The 20,887-nt window shown below is 51.5% G+C and overlaps 1 protein-coding gene across 1 annotated transcript in view; it reads right to left on the minus strand.

Annotated features, from left to right (window-relative positions):
* The window catches only part of ARHGAP35 (Rho GTPase activating protein 35), a gene marked incomplete at its 5' end in the record, with an annotated part of 36,338 nt that extends 18,939 nt beyond the window's left edge, over window positions 1-17,399 (minus strand). Inside the window, 1 exon segment of the mRNA XM_077463216.1 lies at window positions 13,479-17,399. Within this exon segment, the coding sequence (XP_077319342.1) occupies window positions 13,479-17,153 (3,675 nt within the window).
* Window positions 17,400-20,887: the final 3,488 nt, after the last annotated feature.

Below are 20,887 nucleotides of genomic sequence, written 5' to 3' on the forward strand. Positions count from 1 at the left end.
GGGGGACCCGAGAAGAGGAGGAGCGAGCATGGCCGGGGGGACCCGAGAAGAGGAGGAGCGAGCATGGCCGGGGGACCCGAGAAGAGGAGGAGCGAGCATGGCCGGGGGGACCCGAGAAGAGGAGGAGCGAGCATGGCCGGGGGGACCCGAGAAGAGGAGGAGGGAGCATGGCCGGGGGGACCCGAGAAGAGGAGGAGCAGCATGGCCGGGGGGACCCGAGAAGAGGAGGAGCGAGCATGGCCGGGGGGACCCGAGAAGAGGAGGAGCGAGCATGGCCGGGGGGACCCGAGAAGAGGAGGAGCGAGCATGGCCGGGGGGACCCGAGAAGAGGAGGAGCAGCATGGCCGGGGGGACCCGAGAAGAGGAGGAGCAGCATGGCCGGGGGGACCCGAGAAGAGGAGGAGCAGCATGGCCGGGGGGACCCGAGAAGAGGAGGAGGGAGCATGGCCGGGGGGACCCTAGAAGAGGAGGAGCAGCATGGCCGGGGGGACCCGAGAAGAGGAGGAGCAGCATGGCCGGGGGGACCCGAGAAGAGGAGGAGCAGCATGGCCGGGGGGACCCGAGAAGAGGAGGAGCAGCATGGCTGGGGGGACCTGAGAAGGAGGCGGCTCGGGGGCCGCTCTGTGCAATACCACTGCACAGAGCAGGCGAGGAAAAACAGGTTTACTTTTTTTTAAATTAAAGTGAAGCTTCACACAAAAATAGAACCTCCGCTTTTCGGAACCCACCCCCCCCCTCCAGTGTCACATTTGGCACCTTTCAGGGGGGGGGGGGGGGGGGGGGGGCGGCGGCAGAGGAGGGGCCGGGTGCGGCGTAGAGCGCGGGAGATACTTTCGCTGGAAGTGGGAGCAAAATACCTGTATTAGACAGATATTTGCACCTCCCCCCCCCCCTCGAAAGGTGCCAAATGTGACACCGGAGGGTGGGGGAGGGGTCTAGACAGCAGAAGTTCAATTTTTGGGTGGAACTCCAGTGTAACCATCCTTTAAAAAAAGCTTAAAAACAAATCCCCCCCCCCTCTTCATTCTCCCCCCTCACATCTTCCACCTCCTGAATTAATCTAAAAGACCGAAGATACGGCTTCCTCGTGGGTGGAGCTTTCTCCAAATAAAGTCTGCGGGGGCCGGTGTCTTGTCAAATAACGTCCTCCATCGGATAGTGTCCTCTGTGTAGTGCGCATGCGCAGTACACAGCAACACAGATTCCGAAAATAGCCGAGTATGTTCGGCGCCTGCGCGGTGAGTCCGGGTTCTATCCCCACCATCCAAGTGGACATAGAGTAGGAATATAAAAGAGCCGAGCGCAGCGAGGCGGAGCCCGAAGCGTGGCGAGCGAAGCGAGGGGCCCTCTAATATTCACAACCCTATGTCCGCTTGGATGGTGGGGCTACCACATCCACTCACGGCGTAGGCACCGTTCAGCTTCGGAGATTTTCCAAAGCTTCGTCTGCTCTGCATGCGCAGTACGGCCCGGACACTATATGGCAGAACACTGGCACTGAAAGTGGAACTACAAAACTTCTATAGTATAGAGAAAGATGTCCGGGGGATCAACAGGCACCAAATCCCAAATAAATACAAAGAAGAAAGCAGAAAACGGGGATTTTTTTGCCAAAACAATTCACAAGAACATTCTGTATATAATAAAATAATTTCTTTGAGTGTACAAATTGTTAAACAATAGAGCTGCACAATTAATCGTTAAAAAATAAAATAGTGATCTCGATTCAACCCCCCGATGATCTCTACTGCAGAGTTTTCCGATTCTTTCATATAACAAGTGGAGAGACTTATCTGCTCACTCAGCTGTCAAAAGAAAACATTCGGCGCATCAACTATCCGATTTCATTCAGAATAAAACCTTCTGTTTTAGTAAAAATAAAAAATAAATAAAATTGCGCCTTGAGTCCAGGATTTAGCCCCGCCATCCAAGTTGACATAGAATTAGAATAAAAAGAGTTGAGCGAAGCGAGGGGCCCTCTGATATGTGCGGCCCTAGGTCCACGTGGATGGTGGGGCAGAACCCGGACTCAGGGCGCAGGCGCCGTTCATCTTCGGAAAGTTTCCGAATCTCCTTCTGCTCCACGCTGCGCCTGCGCAGTACGGGGCGGACACTTTTAGATAGGCGGTCTGTATCTGTCACAACACCGGCAGTCTGCCAAGTTCTAAACATGAAACAATGTAACCAACTCTTCCTTCATAGATCCAAAAAAAAAAGGAATAAACTTCTGTGTGTAAAGAAAACATCCCCAGTCTGCCAAGTTTTTAAACAACATGTAAAAGCAGGAAGTTTAACCATTTAAAGTCTAAATCTTTTTCCGACTCTTGTTTCTCAAGTTAAAATCAATATATTTTTTGCTAGAAAATTACTTGGAACCCCCAAATATCATAAATATTTTAGCAGAGACCCTCGGGAATAAAATGGCAATTGCTGCAATATTTTATGTTGTGCTGTATTTGCACAGCGGACTTTCAAAACACAATCGTTTGGGAAAATAAACACTTCAATTAATAAAAAAAAAAAAACACAAACAAAAAACACTGAAACAGTAAAATTAGCCCAATTTTTTTGTTTTAACCCCTTCAGCCCCGGACCAATTTGCAGCCAAAGGGACCAGGCCCCTTTTTTACGATTCGGCACTGCGTCGCTTTAACTGACAATTGCGCGGGCGTGCGTCATGGGTGCCAAACAAAATTGACGTCTTTTTCCCCCCCCACAAATAGAACTTTCTTTTGATGGTATTTGATCACCTCGGCGGTTTTTATTTTTTGCGCTATAAACAAAAAGAGCAACAATTTTGAAAAAATGCATTACTTTTTGCTATAATAAATATCCCCCCCCCCCCAAAAAAAATATATCAAAAACATTTTTTTCCTCAGTTTAGGTCGATATGCATTTGTCTACATATTTTTGTTTAAAAAAAAAAAAAAAAAAAAAAAACGTAATAAGCGATTATTGATTGGTTTGCGCAAAATTATAGCGTTTACAAAATAGGGGATAGTTTTATGGCATTTTTATTAATATTTTTTTTTTACTAGTAATGGCGGTGATCAGCGATTTTTATTGTGACTGCGACATTGTGGCGGACACATCAAACATATTTGACACATTTTTGGGACCATTGTCATTTATACAGCAATCAGCGCTATATAAATGCAGTGATTCCTGTGTAAATGACACTGGCAGTGAAGGAGTTAACCAGTGGGTGGCAGTGTAGGGGTTATGTATGACTTTACATGTTTTTATTTTTATTGTATTGGGGCGTGGCCTGCAAAGTCACCGATTGTCTTTCCCTAGAACAGGGAACAGATGATCGGCGACAGCCACACTAGGAAGCATGGGGACACCATCGGCGATCGGGTCCGCTGGTCCCGCGGCCACGGAGCACAGGACCGGGTCGGGAGCGTGGCGACGCACTCCCGATCCACGGCTGGGCACTTAAAGAATCACGTGCCTGTGCCCAGCCGTGCCATTCTGCCGACGTATATCGGCGTGAGGCAGTCCTTAAGTGGTTAAAGACAGAGCCTCTTGCGAGAAAATTACTTGGAACCCTATAATGTTTATACATTTTTTTTTCTAACACCCTAGAGAATAAAATGGCGGTTGTTGCAATGCTTTCTATTACACCATATTTGTGCAGCCGTCTTACAAATGCACTAAAAAAAAAAAACTTTTTGGAATTAAAAAAATAAGACAACAGTAAAGTTAGCCAATTTTATTTTTTTTATATTGTGAAAGATGATGTTACGCCGAGTAAATTGATACCCAACACGTCACGCTTCAAAATTGCTCCCCCGCTCGTGGAATGGCGACAAAACCTTTACCCTTAAAAATCTCCATAGGCGACGTTTAAAAAAAAAAAAAAAAAAATTCTACAGGTTACCAGTTTTGAGTTACAGAGGAGGTCTAGTGACAGAATTATCGCTCTCGCTCTACCGATCGCGGCGATACCTCACATTAGAGCTGCGCGATTCTGGCTAAAATGAGAATCACAATTTTTTTTGCTTAGAAGACAGATCACCATTCTCTCTCTGGTTTCACATTAAGGCCGGGTTCACATTGCTGCGATGCGGGAACGCCGCGAATCCGCGGCGTTTTCCCGCATCGCATACCTCCCGCCGGCAGTTCACACTGCCCTATGCGGACGGCTGGGGGTGTCAATGTTATGTTAATGACACCCCCAGATCCGTCGGCATATCGCAGTGCGATCTGCCGACTCGCACAGGAATCGGATCGCATGGTGTGAACCCCCATGCGATCCGATTCCGTTGCGGACCCAAAAAAGGGTCCCGTGCGAGTTTGCTGCGGGACCGCTGCGAGTTCAGCCATACTATCTGTATACTATCTGTATACTATCTGTATACTATCTGTATACTATCTGTATGGCTGAACTCGCAGCGCTACGGAGATCGGATGTGATTTGCTGTGCGAATCACATCCGGTTCTCCCCCCGCAGCAGTGTGAACCCAGCCTAAAACAAAAAAAATTGCGCTAACTTTACGGTTTGGTTTTTTTTATTTTTATTTTTTTTATTGAGAAGCATTTTTTCCCAAAAAATTACATTTGAAAGAAAGACTGCGGGTAAAATACAGTGCGATATAAAATATTGCAGCAATTGCCATTTTATTCCTCAGGGTCTCTGCTAAAATATATATCTATTTGGGGGTTCCAAGTAATTTTGTAGCAAAAAATATTGATTTGAACTTAAGAAAGACGTGTCAGAAAAAGATTTAAATGTTAAATGTTAAAGGGGTTGTAAAGGTAAATGTTTTTTCACCTTAAAGCGGAGCTCCACCCTAAAGTGGACCTCCGCTCATTGGAACCCTCCCCCCCTCCGGCGCCACAATTGGCACCTTTCAGGGGGGAGGGGGGTGCAGGTACATGTACAGTACAGGTAACTGCACCCACTTCCGGGATAGCTCTGCGGAAAGGGGCGTAGATCTATGCCCCTTTCCGCAAGTGCCCCGCTGCCTGCTGGGAAACACACGGATCCCAGAGACAGCGGGGACCATCCTTATTGTGCAGCGCGACTCGCGCATGCGCAGTAGGGAACCGGGAAATGAAGCCGAAAGGCTCCACTTCCTGATTTCCATACCCAAGATGGCGGCGGCAGCACCCGAGAGACGATCGAGAGATCGGCTTCGGGTGCCGACATCGCGGGCGCGCTGGGCGGGTAAGTGTCACTATTTTAAAAGTCAGCAGCTGCAGTATTTGTAGCTGCTGGCTTTTAAAAAAAAGAAAAAACGCGGAGTCCCGCTTTAATGCATTAAGGTGAAAAAACATCTGACAGTCCCGGCGCCCCCCCCCCGTTTTACTTACCTCACCCCTTGAAAGTCCCGCGCTCGTCCCCCGACGTCCTTTCCACTGTTCAGCCTGGCCGCTGATTGGCTGGAGTGGATGGATGGAAAGCAGCGCAGCCATTGGCTCGCGCTGCTGTCAATCACATCCAATGACGCGGAGCGCCGGGGTGGGGCGGGGCCGTGCGATACAACGAGCGGGTATAGCCACCGGCTGTATCACGGGAGCGCGCCCGCAGGTGCTTCTCACTATGCGGAGGGAGCTCACATGAACGTGAGAAGTACCTGCGGGAGGAAGCAGAGACAGCTGCCGAGGGACCCCAGAAGAGGAGGATCGGGGGCCACTCTGTGCAAAACGAGCTGCACAGTGGAGGGAAGTGTAACATGTTTGTTATTTGTTTTTGTTTTTTTAAATCACTTTACAATCCCTTTAAGTGGTTAATCTTCCTGCATTTACAAGTGGTTGAAGGCTTGGCAGACTGCCCAGATTATTTGTTTACACAGAAGTTCTATCCCTTTGATCTAAGAAGTAAGTTAGTTACAATGTTTGGAGTTCTAAACTTGGCAGACTGCCAGGACTAGAGGTCGCCCCATATGGCCGATGCTGATATTTAGAAATCATGGCGGCTGATGGCCGATATATGATGACGATTTTTTTGGGCCGGTATGTTAGGCAGATTTTTTTAATTTAATTTAATTTTTTTTTTGTTATCCCCCTTCATCTCATAAAACCTAACAGACACCTTTCCCACTGGGGCGTTTTTTTTTTTAGGCGCTTTTGGGCTAAAAATAGCGCCTATAAAGTGCCTGCAAAACGGCTCCCCTGCAGTCTGTGTGGAAGCCCCGAGTGCTGTCACACTGAGGCGATGCGCTGGCAGGACGTTAAAAAAAAAAAAAAAAAAAAAGTCCTGCAAGCGGCACGTTTGGAGTGGTGTATACCCCTCCCCCACCACTCCTGCCCATTGATATTAATGGGCACCACTGCCGAAGTGCATGCAATGCAATTTGGCAGCAGTGCTTCACGGGCGCATTTAAGCTCTTCCTCGGCCGCTAGCTGGGTTATATGTGCGCCACTGGCAGCCGAATAGCGCCGCTAAAATGACAGTAAAGCGCCGCTAAAACTTGTAGCATTTTACCGTCAGCGCCTCCCCGCTCCAGTGTGCAAGCAGCCTAGAAAATAAAAAACAGGTAGCCAAAATTTTGGACAAAAAAAAAAAAAAATGGGCTAACTTTACTGTTTTAGTTTTTTTTAAATCATTTAGTGTATTTTTTTTCCCCCCCAAAATGCATTTGAAAGACCTCAAATCTCATTTACACTAAAATGCAAAAAAAATAAAAAATGTATATGAATATTAAAGCGGGAGTCCGCCGTTTTTTTTTTTTTTTAAAAGCCAGCAGCTACAAATACTGCAGCTGCTGACTTTTAAAATAGTGACACTTACCTGTCCAGCGCGCCCGCGATGTCGGCACCCGAAGCCGATCTCTAGGTTGTCTGTCGGGTGCTGCCGCCGCCATCTTGGGTATGGGAATCAGGAAGTGGAGCCTTTCGGCTTCATTTCCCCGGTTCCCTACTGCGCATGCGCGAGTCGCGCTGCGCAATAAGAATGGACCCGCTGCCTCTGGGATCTGTGCGTTTCCCAGCAGGCAGCGGGGGACCTTCAAAAAGGGGCGTGGATTCTGCTGGAAAGGGGCGTGGCTTCTGCAGAATCTACGCCGGAAGTGGGTGCAGATACCTGTACTGTACAGGTACCTGCACCCCCCTCCCCCCTGAAAGGTGCCAATTGTGGCGCCGGAGGGGGGGAGGGTTCCAATGAGCGGAAGGTCCACTTTAGGGCAGACCTCCGCTTTAACCACTTCAGCCCCGGACCATTTTGCTGGTCAAAGACCGGAGCACTTTTTGCGATTCGGCACTGCGTCGCTTTAACTGACAATTGCGCGGTCGTGGTGACGCGGCTCCCAAACAAAATCGACAACCTTTTTTCCCCACAAATAGAGCTTTCTTTTGGTGGTATTTGATCGCCTCTGCAGTTTTTATTTTTTGCGCTATAAACAGAAATAGAGCGACAATTTTGAAAAAAAAAAAAAAACGCATTTTTTTAAACTTTTTGTTATAATAAATATCCCCCAAAAATATATAAAAAAAACATTTTTTTCCCCTCAGTTTAGGCCGATACGTATTCTTCTACATATTTTTTGAAAAAAAAAAAAAAATTGCAATAAGCGATTATTGATTGGTTTGAGCAAAAAAGTTATAGCGTTTACAAAATAGGGGATAGTGTTATAGCATTTTTATTAATAATTTTTTTTTTTACTAGTAATGGCGGTGATCAGCGATTTTTATTGTGACTGCGACATTATGACGGACACATCGGACATTTTTGACACATTTTTGGGATCATTGTCATTTATACAGCAATCAGTGCTATATAAATGCAGTGATTCCTGTGTAAATGACACTGGCAGTGAAGGAGTTAACCAGTGGGTGGCAGTGTAGGGGTTAAGTGTTCCTAGGGGTGTGTTAGGCTTTCATTTAGTGAACACTGATCTCTGCTCCAATCACATGGAGCAGAGATCAGCGTCACTTGTTGCTAGGCAGAACGGGGAGATGATGTTTACAGCGGGATTTCCTCGTTCAATCGCCCCGTGAGACGATCGCGGGTATGCCCGCGGCTATCGAGACCCGCGACCGGACTCACGGGGGTCCCGACCAGCACGCGAGCACGCCCGCCGCTCTCGCAATGGCAGGGCGGCAAATTTAAAAGGGACGTACAGGTACGCCCATTTGCCTGCCCGTGCCATTCTGCCAACGTACATCGGCGTGCGCTGGTCGGGAACTGGTTTAAAAAAAAAAAAAAAAAAATAAAAAAATAAAAAAAAAGGCCCTTTAAGATCTGTGGGCGGAAGTGAGGTTTTGACGTGACTTCCGCCCTGCAGTGTCATGGAGACGGGTGGGTCATCTTCTCCTCACTCATCTCCACGCACAGCCCAGAGAAGGACACGTTCGCCTCCGCTGCTGCCGATGGCTCCAGTAAGCGGCGGAGGGCACCGGAGCGCGGCAGGAGTGGGGGTGGGACCCTTTCACGCCGCCGATAAATGTGATCTCGTGGCGAATCCGCCGCAGAGATCACTTTTAGCACGTATTGGATCGCCAGCCGAACACGGGGACACCGGGGGTTATGGCAGCTAGCTGCTGCCATAACGATATCCATCCCCAAAATGAGGACGTACATCGGTGTGCGGCGGTCCGGAAGTGGTTAATGTGAAAGATGACGTTATGCCGGGAGAATCGCGATCAATTCAGAAAAAAAACCAAAAGCGATTCTGCTTTTAGGCAGAATCGCGCAGCTCTACCTCAAGGTATACATTTTAAAATAACCACAGAACAATCCATGCTGATAGGATATAGCAGCAGTGAATTCAGCTCAACGCGTTTCACCAAAATAGGGCTTCTTCAGGAGTCTTACCAATACTGCCGTACACGCCACTACAAATGAAAACATACAATTTGTGAGTAGCCGGTTCAGCTTGGGTGGGCGCTCCACCCACAGGTATGTCCTCTGACTCCATAGAGAGAATACTAAACCAGCTAGCGAGGTAGTCCGCTCACCGCCGCTGTGCTGCTAAACAAGCCCGACCTGCCTCTGGCAGACTCTTCCCCAAAGCGGCGAATCCCCTGCATTGCATCCACATCGAGCCGATTTAAGACATCAGCGCCCGGAAATGCAACGTATCACTTCTGGTGGAGTGCATCTCCGGAAGTCAGTGTGCAGCGCGGCAGTCCGATTCCTCGCGGCTGCTTCTCGCCTCTCTGTTCCCTCAAAGCAGCAGCGGGCGGAGCGGAGAGGATCAGCGGGAGAGGAGAGGCGCAGAGGATCAGCGGGAGAGGAGAGGCGCAGAGGATCAGCGGGAGAGGAGAGGCGCAGAGGATCAGCGGGAGAGGAGAGGCGCAGAGGATCAGCGGGAGAGGAGAGGCGCAGAGGATCAGCGGGAGAGGAGAGGCGCAGAGGATCAGCGGGAGAGGAGAGGCGCAGAGGATCAGCGGGAGAGGAGAGGCGCAGAGGATCAGCGGGAGAGGAGAGGCGCAGAGGATCAGCGGGAGAGGAGAGGCGCAGAGGATCAGCGGGAGAGGATCAGCGGGAGAGGAGAGGCGCAGAGGAGAGGCGCAGAGGAGAGGCGCAGAGGAGAGGCGCAGAGGAGAGGCGCAGAGGAGAGGCGCAGAGGAGAGGCGCAGAGGAGAGGCGCAGAGGAGAGGCGCAGATGTACCTCGTAACATTCGGCGGCGCCTTGTACTCAGACAGACAGGAGGATGATAACCAACTAATCAATAATGAAAACTATTTTTTATTATCGATTAATCATTGCAGCCCTAATTACATGCAATGCCGCATGTGGCCATAGGTGGGGGGTGGGGCGCCGGAGAGCCTCAGAAATACTCGGCTGAACTCGGAAACACAGAGTATTTCCGATTGATCCCGAGTAGTTCAGAACGGCTCTGAACCAATTCTGTGTGTCCCTGGCGCCCCCGCACCTCTGGCCATATGCGGTACTGCACACCATTTGCTTGAATTCTTCTCGTTTTACGAGACACTCGCAAACCAAGTCAGAGTAAAAAAATAATAAAAAAAACTGTTGCTTGTCTTTCAAAACGCTCGTTAACCGCGTTACATAGTTACATAACAGGCGTCACGGCTGGGGCTCCCTCCCTGTTGCCGGGCCAGTAGGAGAGAGGATCGGGGAGTTGCACATGCGCAGTAGGGTTCCTGGCGTGAAGCCATAAGGCTACACTGCCGGGTACCCTTACCTGCAATGGCGGCGGCAGTGGAGAGAGCAAGAAAAGCAAGTGTCCTATTGTTAAAAGCTAGCAGTATGTGTATCTGCCGGCTTTTACATTTGTTTGCTTTTTTGGGTGGAACATCGCTTTAAATTGGCGTATTGGTAAGACTCCTGAAGAAGCCTTATATTGGTGAAACACGTAGAGATAAATTCACTGCTGCTATATCCAAGCAGCATGGATTTTCTGTGGTGGCTTTAAAATGTTTACCTTGAGGGTGATTCTAAACAAATTTGTACAAAACAATAACTTTGTTCATTTTATTATCCACTTTAAAGTGGAGTTCAGACTGTGAAAAAAAGACTGAATAAGGTTTACAAAAAAGTGGAAATCCGCTCGTCTTTTTCTCGCACTTTTTGTTTGATTTTGTATGCAAAAATCTGTATTTCTTGCTAGAAAATTACTTATAAACCCCCCAAACATTATACATTTTTTTTTAGCAGAGGCCCCAGAGAATAAAATGGTGATCGATGCAATTTTTTATTTTACACTGTATTTGCACAACGCATTTGCAAAAGCAATTTTTGGGGGGGGGGGGTGAATAATGCACTTTAACCGCTTCCCGACCACCTCAAGCAGATATACGGCGGGAGAATCACGTAGCTGTACGTTGCCCTTTAAGAGGCGGCTTGCGGGGGGCACCCGCCTGGAGCTCCGTGACCGCGGTCTCCATGTCCACGGGGACACCGGCGATCGTCTCACGGAGAGGAAGAACGGGGGAGATGCCGATGTAAACAATCATCTCCCCGTTCTGCCCAGTGACAGGACACCGATCGTCTGCTCCCTGTCATCGGTGTCGTGTCTCACACAGCCCCTCCCCCCCAGTTAGAATCACTCCCTAGGAGACACTTAACCCCTACAGCGCCACCTAGTGGATAACTCCTTCACTGCCAGTCACATTTACACAGTAATCAGTGCATTTTTAATTGCACTGGTCGCTGTATAAACTGGTCCCAAAAAATAAATAAATAAATAAATCGCACCAAGTGTGTCCAATCTGACCGCCATGTTACAGACACAATATATATATATATATATATCTATAAAACTATCCCCTATTTTGTAGACAATATGACTTTTGCACAAACCAATCAATAAACGCTTATTGCGATTTTTTTTTTACCAAAAATATGTAGAACACATATCGGCCTAAACTGAGGGAAAAGAAAACGTTTTATTATATATTATATTGGGGGATATTTATTATAGCAAAAAGCAACAAAAATGCTTTTTTTTTCTTCAAAAATTGTCGCTTTTTTGGTAGGGAAGGGGTTAACACCAGGGAGCGCCCATGGGGGTTAATGGTGTATTCCCTCAGTGTGTTCTAACTGTATGGAGATAAGACTGAGGAGAGGAGACATATCGTTGTTCCGACATAGTAGGAACAAAAACATGTCGCCTCTGACAGCAAAGGGATTTCTGTGTTTACACACACACACACACACACACACACAAATCCCCGTGCTGGCGCTCGTACACGCTGCGCAGCGGGCGCTTGCTCCTTTCCGGTGTGAGGAGGAGTTAGGGCCAGAATTATTACTCTCACTCTAACATTTGCACCGATACCTCACATGTGGTTCAAATACCGTTGACATATGCGCTCATGAGTTACGTATGCTTTCGCTTCTGGTGGTGAGCGCAGCGGGGGGGGGGGGGCACTTGACATTTATTTTATTATTTACTTAATTTTTTTATGACTTTTATACCCAGTACGAGGAATGTAAACATAAGGATGACTGGTCCTCTCTATGGGGGGGGGGAGGCTCCACTTTAAGGGGGGGGAGGCTCCGAGGCTCCACTTTATGGGGGGAAAAGGCTCTTTCCTCCTTATAGGGGGGAAAAGGCTCTTTCCTCCTTATGGGGGGGAAAAGGCTCTTTCCTCCTTATGGGGGGGAAAAGGCTCTTTCCTCCTTATGGGGGGGAAAAGGCTCTTTCCTCCTTATGGGGGGGAAAAGGCTCTTTCCTCCTTATGGGGGGGAAAAGGCTCTTTCCTCCTTATGGGGGGAAAAGGCTCTTTCCTCCATATGGGGGGGAAAAGGCTCTTTCCTCCTTATGGGGGGGAAAAGCTCTTTCCTCCTTATGGGGGGGAAAGGCTCTTTCCTCCTTATGGGGGGGAAAAGCTCTTTCCTCCTTATGGGGGGGAAAAGGCTCTTTCCTCCTTATGGGGGGGGAAAAGGCTCTTTCCTCCTTATGGGGGGGAAAAGGCTCTTTCCTCCTTATGGGGGGGAAAAGGCTCTTTCCTCCTTATGGGGGGGGAAAAGGCTCTTTCCTCCTTATGGGGGGGAAAAGGCTCTTTCCTCCTTATGGGGGGGAAAAGGCTCTTTCCTCCTTATGGGGGGGAAAAGGCTCTTTCCTCCTTATGGGGGGGAAAAGGCTCTTTCCTCCTTATGGGGGGGAAAAGGCTCTTTCCTCCTTATGGGGGGGAAAAGGCTCTTTCCTCCTTATGGGGGGAAAAGGCTCTTTCCTCCTTATGGGGGGAAAAGGCTCTTTCCTCCTTATGGGGGGAAAAGGCTCTTTCCTCCTTATGGGGGGAAAAGGCTCTTTCCTCCTTATGGGGGGGAAAGGCTCCTCTTTATGGGGGGGAAAGGCTCCTCTTTATGGGGGGGAAAGGCTCCTCTTTATGGGGGGGAAAGGCTCCTCTTTATGGGGGGAAAGGCTCCTCTTTATGGGGGGAAAGGCTCCTCTTTATGAGGGGAAAGGCTCCTCTTTATGAGGGGAAAGGCTCCTCTTTATGGGGGGAAAGGCTCCTCTTTATGGGGGGGAAAGGCTCCTCTTTATGGGGGGAAAGGCTCCTCTTTATGGGGGGAAAGGCTCCTCTTTATGGGGGGAAAGGCTCCTCTTTACCTTTAAGAGCAAAAGATCAAAAAAAAACTTTTGATCCGTCACTAATATTTTTTTCCTTTAAGCCTGGACCGGAAGTGGTGTCATGCGTGACGTCGCTCCAGTCCTCCAAGGCCATAGAGTTAAAGAGTGTTAATGCTCTGATCTACTATGGGACCAGACAGCCGCACCATTTCTCGGGTGAACCGGCGGTTATGGTAAGCCCGAGCAGACCGGCGGGAGGAGGGGGGGGGGGGGGGCTGGTATTACCCGGCCAGCAGTTTGCTGGAAAAAAAACAAAACAACACAGTACCAGGGTGACGGGCGATACCTCCGGTACACCACTTGCAGACCACAACGTATATATAATTGCGGTCGGCAAGTGAATAGATACATAATGATCTTGTGATTATTATTTTCGGCACATTAAAGATCCCACTTCTGCTTTCTTTGAACATAAGTTGTGCGAGTGTCGCCTCAATGTAAAGCACACACACGACATTTCACACCACAAGTATTGTCCACTCTACCTTAGTGGTCCTTCGAAGGCTGCGCAGGATGTTCCTCTTCCTGGGATCCTCACCGTCGGCCTCATAGGAATTTGTAGTGTTGTCCTTTGGCCCCTGGGTTCCGATCTCGTCCTCCTTCCTCCTGATTGGCCCAAGCTCGTCATCGCTGCCCACGCTCAGGCTGCTGCGATAGCTGGAGAACTTGCCGAGTTTGGCACACTTGGTCCGGTACAGGACTGGTTTGGTCACTATGGATGCTTTTCTCGCCCTCTCCAAAGAGTTTGTGTCCATGTCACTATCGGAACCGTTGCCGCTGCCGTTGGACTGCGGCTTGTTAGTGTTACGGATGGTGATGATTTTACCTTGCGTGCTGTCGTGAGGCACAGAGTAAATGTTTTCCTCCGGGTTCCTGGGTTTCACCACAGAATCCATAGGCTCGGCGTAATCCGAAGGATCGAAGGCTTCCGACGGAGGCCAGGTGATGGACGATAAGGACCTCCTGTGACCGTCTCGGGAGCCCGGATCTAGGTAGGACAGGTCTGGCTTGGAGATATCAAATGGGATGGGGGGCTTTGGTTTGAGGGGTGGAGGTACCTTGTTGTTGAATCTGCTCTCTAAGGTGCTCATGACAGAGATAAAGGGAAGGTTCTCGTTGTCCTCCAGTTCTCTGGCCAGTTTAGAATGGTCTCTAGTAGGTGCAGCAATGCTCAGGTCCTCTCTAGGTAGAATGTGCTGAGGAGACGGGTCCAAGTCATCCTCCGAATCAGGCAAGTGGGAATTGCAGAGAGGAGACCCAGCACGAGGCGAGCTGAAGACCTCTTCTGTAGTGCTACATGCTTCTGCTGTGTTGTCATACATGTGTGAAGCTTCAATGATCACTTTCTTCTCCATCACGTCCTTGAAGAAAGGGAAGAACATGTCCATCTTGGCTTGCCCAGGGCCGCATGGCAACATCAGGAACTTGCCCTCAATGTCCTGCGCAATTTCCTCTCCTTCCACCAGCTGCTCTCTGGTCACGTTGTCCAGGACCGTCAGCGAGCCCTCGGTCAGAGCAACCAGCTGAACGGGGACGATGTCCTGCACTTCGCACAGAAAGGCACGCAACATGGCCAGTGAGGCGCGGCGCTTGGCCGCATAGAAAACCATGTAGCCGTGTACCAGTCGCGTCTTGCGGATGTTGAAGGAGGCATGATAGGACAAGATGAGCAGCTCCAAGCGGCGCTTCTGGCTACCGATGTGCAAGTCCAGTAGCACGGAGAGCCCAATTCCGAACTGCGAGGGGCGGTAGGTGTGAGGCTTGAGGGCGTTCAGCACATCCTCCATGTTGAAGAGATCTCCGCACATGAGGCAAATGACAATCCGCAGATCGCAGTCCACCAGATCCTTGATGCTCGGCGTGGTGGTAATGAGGTTCTGATTGCGCTTGGATTCCAGCAGGTCGCGTAGGATCTTGGTAATCTGTTTCTCGTTTATGTTGCGGCCGTAGCCCAAGCCGGTGGACGCCGCGTCTAAGAGTTCGCACTGCAGCCTGGTGGCGATCTCTTTGCCCTGATGGATGAGGCTCTGCGCGGTCTCTCCGCTCATGTCTCCTCTTCGATTGACCAAGATTAACGTTAGGTATAAGTTCACTAGGTGGTTGTCTTTTCTTCCTAGACTGGACTCCCGGCTCTTTTCAATGCTTTCCACCACGTAGGAGAGGGACTCTTTGGAGTTGTAAAGGCAGAGGCACCCGTGGGGCATGAAGGTTGAGGTCTGGAAGGAGTTGACAGGGAGTCGCACGTTTCCTTCGATGGGACGCAAAGACAACTCGTACATCTTCCCGTCGACCACGTATTTGTCATCGTTGGTGCACATGGCGCGGATCTCGTTGGCTAGCTCCCTCCCCAGTCCATCTTTACCGAGGATTACCAAATTGATTCGATCCACGTTGGGATCTTTGTAAAGGCGGTCGTAGGGGTAAGTGCACCTGGAACTGAGAATCTGCTCGATTTTAGTGTCTACACATGCAGGATTGCTGGGACAAGTGTCCTTGGTGGGGTGATAGACGAAGTGAATGTGTTTGAGGATCAGGGCGTCTCTTTCGGCTTGCAGTTTTTGCAGGGCTTTGAACCTCTGTTCCTCTCCCAGCACCTCCTGGATCACCCCCATTTTCTCTTTGCTCGGCTTGGCATCCAACTCCAATTCGTAAAAGAGCTCTGAATATTCTAACAACAGTTCCTGGAACTCTTCCTTGGCTTTGTCAATGAGCTCTTTCTGGTGCTTGCTATAAATGTCCATGTATACGGGCTCCTCCAGCCACTGGTAGAACTCCTCGCTCATAATGAAGCTGCGGGCCTCCTCCCAGGGTTTACCCGGCGTGATAAACGGAGATAAAGTCAAGTTTTCTTTGAAGGCTTTTTTCATGACTTCCTTCTTTCTAGCATTCCTCAGTTTCTCCAGGTGTGTGTAATAGGCATCCGCAGCAGGGGGAGTCTCCAACATATCATAAGGTATACGATCGTCTTCCATGTTATCTATGTGAGTGGTTAGGTCCCAGGGGATGTCCTCAAGGACCACAAACCACTGGGAGAAGGCAGGCTTTGTCTCCAGCAAATTGGCAACTTTGGGCCAGCTGAGGTGATCCAATTCATCCAGGTCAGGCACAAGGGTATCTAAAGCACGTGGTAGAACAGATAAGTAGACCTTGCGACGACGCTCGATGTGGTCCTGTCTGAGCCGTTGGATGTGCTGCTGGAACAGTTTCTTGGCTTTATCTGTGCCCTCCAGGTACACGTAATCCTGATATTCGTTGCTGCTCTGCATGCGCCGGCTAACGCTGAGCCAAGTCTCGTTGTGCGATTTCACCACGCGGCCCACCAGCCATTCGTATTTGTCCTTGGCCGCCGCGATCTGTTGGCTCTGCTGCTTCAAAGCCTCAAAGTAGGGAATGATCTTGGACTTGCCGCGGCTTTTGTCAATGAGCTGGATGAGAGCGGTGTAAGCCAAGTCCACGTTGACGTTTGACCGGGCGGAGGTTTCCACCACCTGCAAGTTCTTTTTGTTGAGGGCAAAGGAGTGAGCATCACGGATGTAGCGTTCCACGCCCTCGTCGCACTTCATCAGGACGAGCACGATGGGTTTCTTGGTCTTGGCCAACTGGGTGTACAAGTTGGAGACAAACTTTAGTTGGTCGTCGAAGTTCCTGTTCATCCCGCGGCTCACGTCTACGCACAGAAGGAAGCCGTCTAGCTGCAGTTTGCCCTCGGGCATCTGTTTCTGCTCAAAGTCCTGCTCCAGGCCCAGCTGGTCCGTGCAGAAGTACATGAGCTTCTCGGCCGAGGCCAGTTTGGTGGAGGCGGCTCGTTTGATGTAAGGCTGCAGGGCCGTGCTGCGATGAGGTTGGAATGTCTGATCGTCTATGAACTCTGTCTGTTCCACCACGTGCACCTTGCAGTCCACACAGTCTTCCAGCTGACGGGTGACATCCCCCCAGTACAGGAAGTGGTCATTGTTCACTACTCGGCCTCCGAAGTCACTAGTGCTCAGGACGGACGTGTGGTCCAAATGGAAGTCGTCTGCGCTGGGGCGCACGAAGCGGTTGCACAAGCAGGACTTGCCGATGCCACACTGGCCTTTCTCCTTTTCTGTGCCGGACAGGCCCACCACGCTGATGCTGTAGGTGGGCACGCGCACATCTTGTTTCCGTGCCATCATCATGGCGCAGCACTCATCCTGCCCACATCAACAGCTGCTGAGGTGAGGCTCGGCAATGCCGCCCCATGCAAGGACTCCTCGGGAGGGCGAGACGGGCTGGGACCTGACAGCCAGGATCGGAATCTTCCCCATGCACAGGATGTTACTCGGGAGGTGGGCACTGCAGGTTACCAGAAGGGACTTTGGCTCCTTGATTCACTGCTCTCTGGATGCAGGCCATAAACCGCGGGCATGGTTCTCCGGGACAATCTGCGGAGGGAAAGAAAAGATGGATTTAGGAATATAATATGGGAGAGAAAAGGTCACATCACTAATCACTGAACCCAAGACCAGGCCTTAGATGCGGTGGCTGCATTGGTTTCCTTTTTCTAGTTATAGACATTATTTTATTCCAGTCCATCCTGCCTAAAACTCAGTGTGCTCATCACTTCCTGTGAGCTGAACGCTTCTCTCAATCAAGGTTGGATCTCTTTTGTGATCACCAATACAGATCTTTATCATGGTACTGAGGGGGAGGTGTTTATTTCCCCTAGTCCTGTATGAGGATGACAACGCTACTCCTCCATAGATACAGCACAGCCAGTGAGCGTCGTCAGCCTAAGACAGGAAGTGTGTTACTGGCAGGATCACCAGGTGGAGATGAAAGACAAAAAGGAAAAAAAATAAAAAATGCAGCCATCCCATCTAAGAACTGGTAAGTAGCAACATATTACACATTTTCCGTTATCAATGGAATATTGAAGGATTGGACCCTCTGTTGGGTTTCTATTGCTCTGTCCTTCCTTCACCTCTGAGGGGTGTGCAGGAACTGGGGCGACCTGAAGGAGGTGAGGGTGCAGGAACTGGGGCGAGGTGAGGGTGCAGGAACTGGGGCGACCTGAAGGAGGTGAGGGTGCAGGAACTGGGGCGAGGTGAGGGTGCAGGAACTGGGGCGAGGTGAGGGTGCAGGAACTGGGGCGAGGTGAGGGTGCAGGAACTGGGGCGAGGTGAGGGTGCAGGAACTGGGGCGAGGTGAGGGTGCAGGAACTGGGGCGAGGTGAGGGTGCAGGAACTGGGGCGAGGTGAGGGTGCAGGAACTGGGGCGAGGTGAGGGTGCAGGAACTGGGGCGACCTGAAGGAGGTGAGGGTGCAGGAACTGGGGCGACCTGAAGGAGGTGAGGGTGCAGGAACTGGGGCGACCTGAAGGAGGTGAGGGTGCAGGAACTGGGGCGACCTGAAGGAGGTGAGGGTGCAGGAACTGGGGCGACCTGAAGGAGGTGAGGGTGCAGGAACTGGGGCGACCTGAAGGAGGTGAAGGTGCAGGAACTGGGGCGACCTGAAGGAGGTGAAGGTGCAGGAACTGGGGCGACCTGAAGGAGGTGAAGGTGCAGGAACTGGGGCGACCTGAAGGAGGTGAAGGTGCAGGAACTGGGGCGACCTGAAGGAGGTGAAGGTGCAGGAACTGGGGCGAGGTGAGGGTGCAGGAACTGGGGCGAGGTGAGGGTGCAGGAACTGGGGCGAGGTGAGGGTGCAGGAACTGGGGCGAGGTGAGGGTGCAGGAACTGGGGCGAGGTGAGGGTGCAGGAACTGGGGCGACCTGAAGGGAGGTGAAGGTGCAGGAACTGGGGCGAGGTGAGGGTGCAGGAACTGGGGCGACCTGAAGGAGGTGAGGGTGCAGGAACTGGGGCGACCTGAAGGAGGTGAGGGTGCAGGAACTGGGGCGACCTGAAGGAGGTGAGGGTGCAGGAACTGGGGCGACCTGAAGGAGGTGAGGGTGCAGGAACTGGGGCGACCTGAAGGAGGTGAGGGTGCAGGAACTGGGGCGACCTGAAGGAGGTGAGGGTGCAGGAACTGGGGCGACCTGAAGGAGGTGAGGGTGCAGGAACTGGGGCGACCTGAAGGAGGTGAGGGTGCAGGAACTGGGGCGACCTGAAGGAGGTGAAGGTGCAGGAACTGGGGCGACCTGAAGGAGGTGAAGGTGCAGGAACTGGGGCGAGGTGAGGGTGCAGGAACTGGGGCGAGGTGAGGGTGCAGGAACTGGGGCGAGGTGAGGGTGCAGGAACTGGGGCGAGGTGAGGGTGCAGGAACTGGGGCGAGGTGAGGGTGCAGGAACTGAGGCGACCTGAAGGAGGTGAGGGTGCAGGAACTGGGGCGACCTGAAGGAGGTGAGGGTGCAGGAACTGGGGCGACCTGAAGGAGGTGAGGGTGCAGGAACTGGGGCGACCTGAAGGAGGTGAGGGTGCAGGAACTGGGGCGACCTGAAGGAGGTGAGGGTGCAGGAACTGGGGCGAGGTGAGGGTGCAGGAACTGGGGCGAGGTGAGGGTGCAGGAACTGGGGCGAGGTGAGGGTGCAGGGACTGGGGCGAGGTGAGGGTGCAGGAACTGGGGCGAGGTGAGGGTGCAGGAACTGGGGCGAGGTGAGGGTGCAGGAACTGGGGCGACCTGAAGGAGGTGAGGGTGCAGGAACTGGGGCGACCTGAAGGAGGTGAGGGTGCAGGAACTGGGGCGACCTGAAGGAGGTGAGGGTGCAGGAACTGGGGCGACCTGAAGGAGGTGAGGGTGCAGGAACTGGGGCGACCTGAAGGAGGTGAGGGTGCAGGAACTGTGGCGACCTAAAGGAGGTGAAGGTGCAGGAACTGGGGCGACCTGAAGGAGGTGAAGGTGCAGGAACTGGGGCGACCTGAAGGAGGTGAAGGTGCAGGAACTGGGGCGACCTGAAGGAGGTGAAGGTGCCGGAACTGGGGCGACCTGAAGGAGGTGAAGGTGCAGGAACTGGGGCGACCTGAAGGAGGTGAAGGTGCAGGAACTGGGGCCGACCTGAAGGAGGTGAAGGTGCCGGAACTGGGGCGACCTGAAGGAGGTGAAGGTGCAGGAACTGGGGCCGACCTGAAGGAGGTGAAGGTGCAGGAACTGGGGCCGACCTGAAGGAGGTGAAGGTGCCGGAACTGGGGCGACCTGAAGGAGGTGAAGGTGCAGGAACTGGGGCCGACCTGAAGGAGGTGAAGGTGCAGGAACTGGGGCGACCTGAAGGAGGTGAAGGTGCATGAACTGGGATGACCTGAAGGAGGTGAAGGTGCAGGAACTGGGGCGACCTGAAGGAGGTGAAGGTGCAGGAACTGGGGCCGACCTGAAGGAGGTGAAGGTGCCGGAACTGGGGTGACCTGAAGGAGGTGAAGGTGCAGGAACTGGGGCCGACCTGAAGGAGGTGAAGGTGCATGAACTGGGATGACCTGAAGGAGGTGAAGGTGCATGAACTGGGATGACCTGAAGGAGGTGAAGGTGCAGGAACTGGGGCGACCTGAAGGAGGTGTATAGTTGCCATTATCAGTAGAACAAGGCAGTGCATAAAAAGCGACCACCAGTCCATACATGTACAGCGCGGTATTACTCTCTGACACGCGATTGTCTAGCGCTGGTAAAGTGACGCTCGATGTGGAGAAGGTTGCCAAGCCCTGATCTGGCTGCAGAGTCCGAGGCCTCCATACTCATCCTCACCACATCATGGAATACTGAATGAGAGTTGACATTGTTACTAGGACCCCTCCCCCCACATAGGAACCAATTGGCAGCTTGTTAACCAGAGAAGTTGGTAAGGGAAGAGAGGACACACAGGCATCTGAACGGCGTGGCCGCGGCGGTCCGGACAGATCGGTCACTGGGTCTGGCCTGCGGTCTGCCATTTAGTGACGCTCAATTTAAAGGAACGCAGAATAAACTTCATCAGGACCGGCAGAAGGTTGGACGTCTATACTTTCCTC

Source organism: Lithobates pipiens, unplaced genomic scaffold, assembly GCF_037356315.1.
Source record: "Lithobates pipiens isolate NorthernLeopardFrog02 unplaced genomic scaffold, aLitPip1_a1.2 Scaffold_3, whole genome shotgun sequence".
Lineage (NCBI taxonomy): Eukaryota > Metazoa > Chordata > Amphibia > Anura > Ranidae > Lithobates > Lithobates pipiens.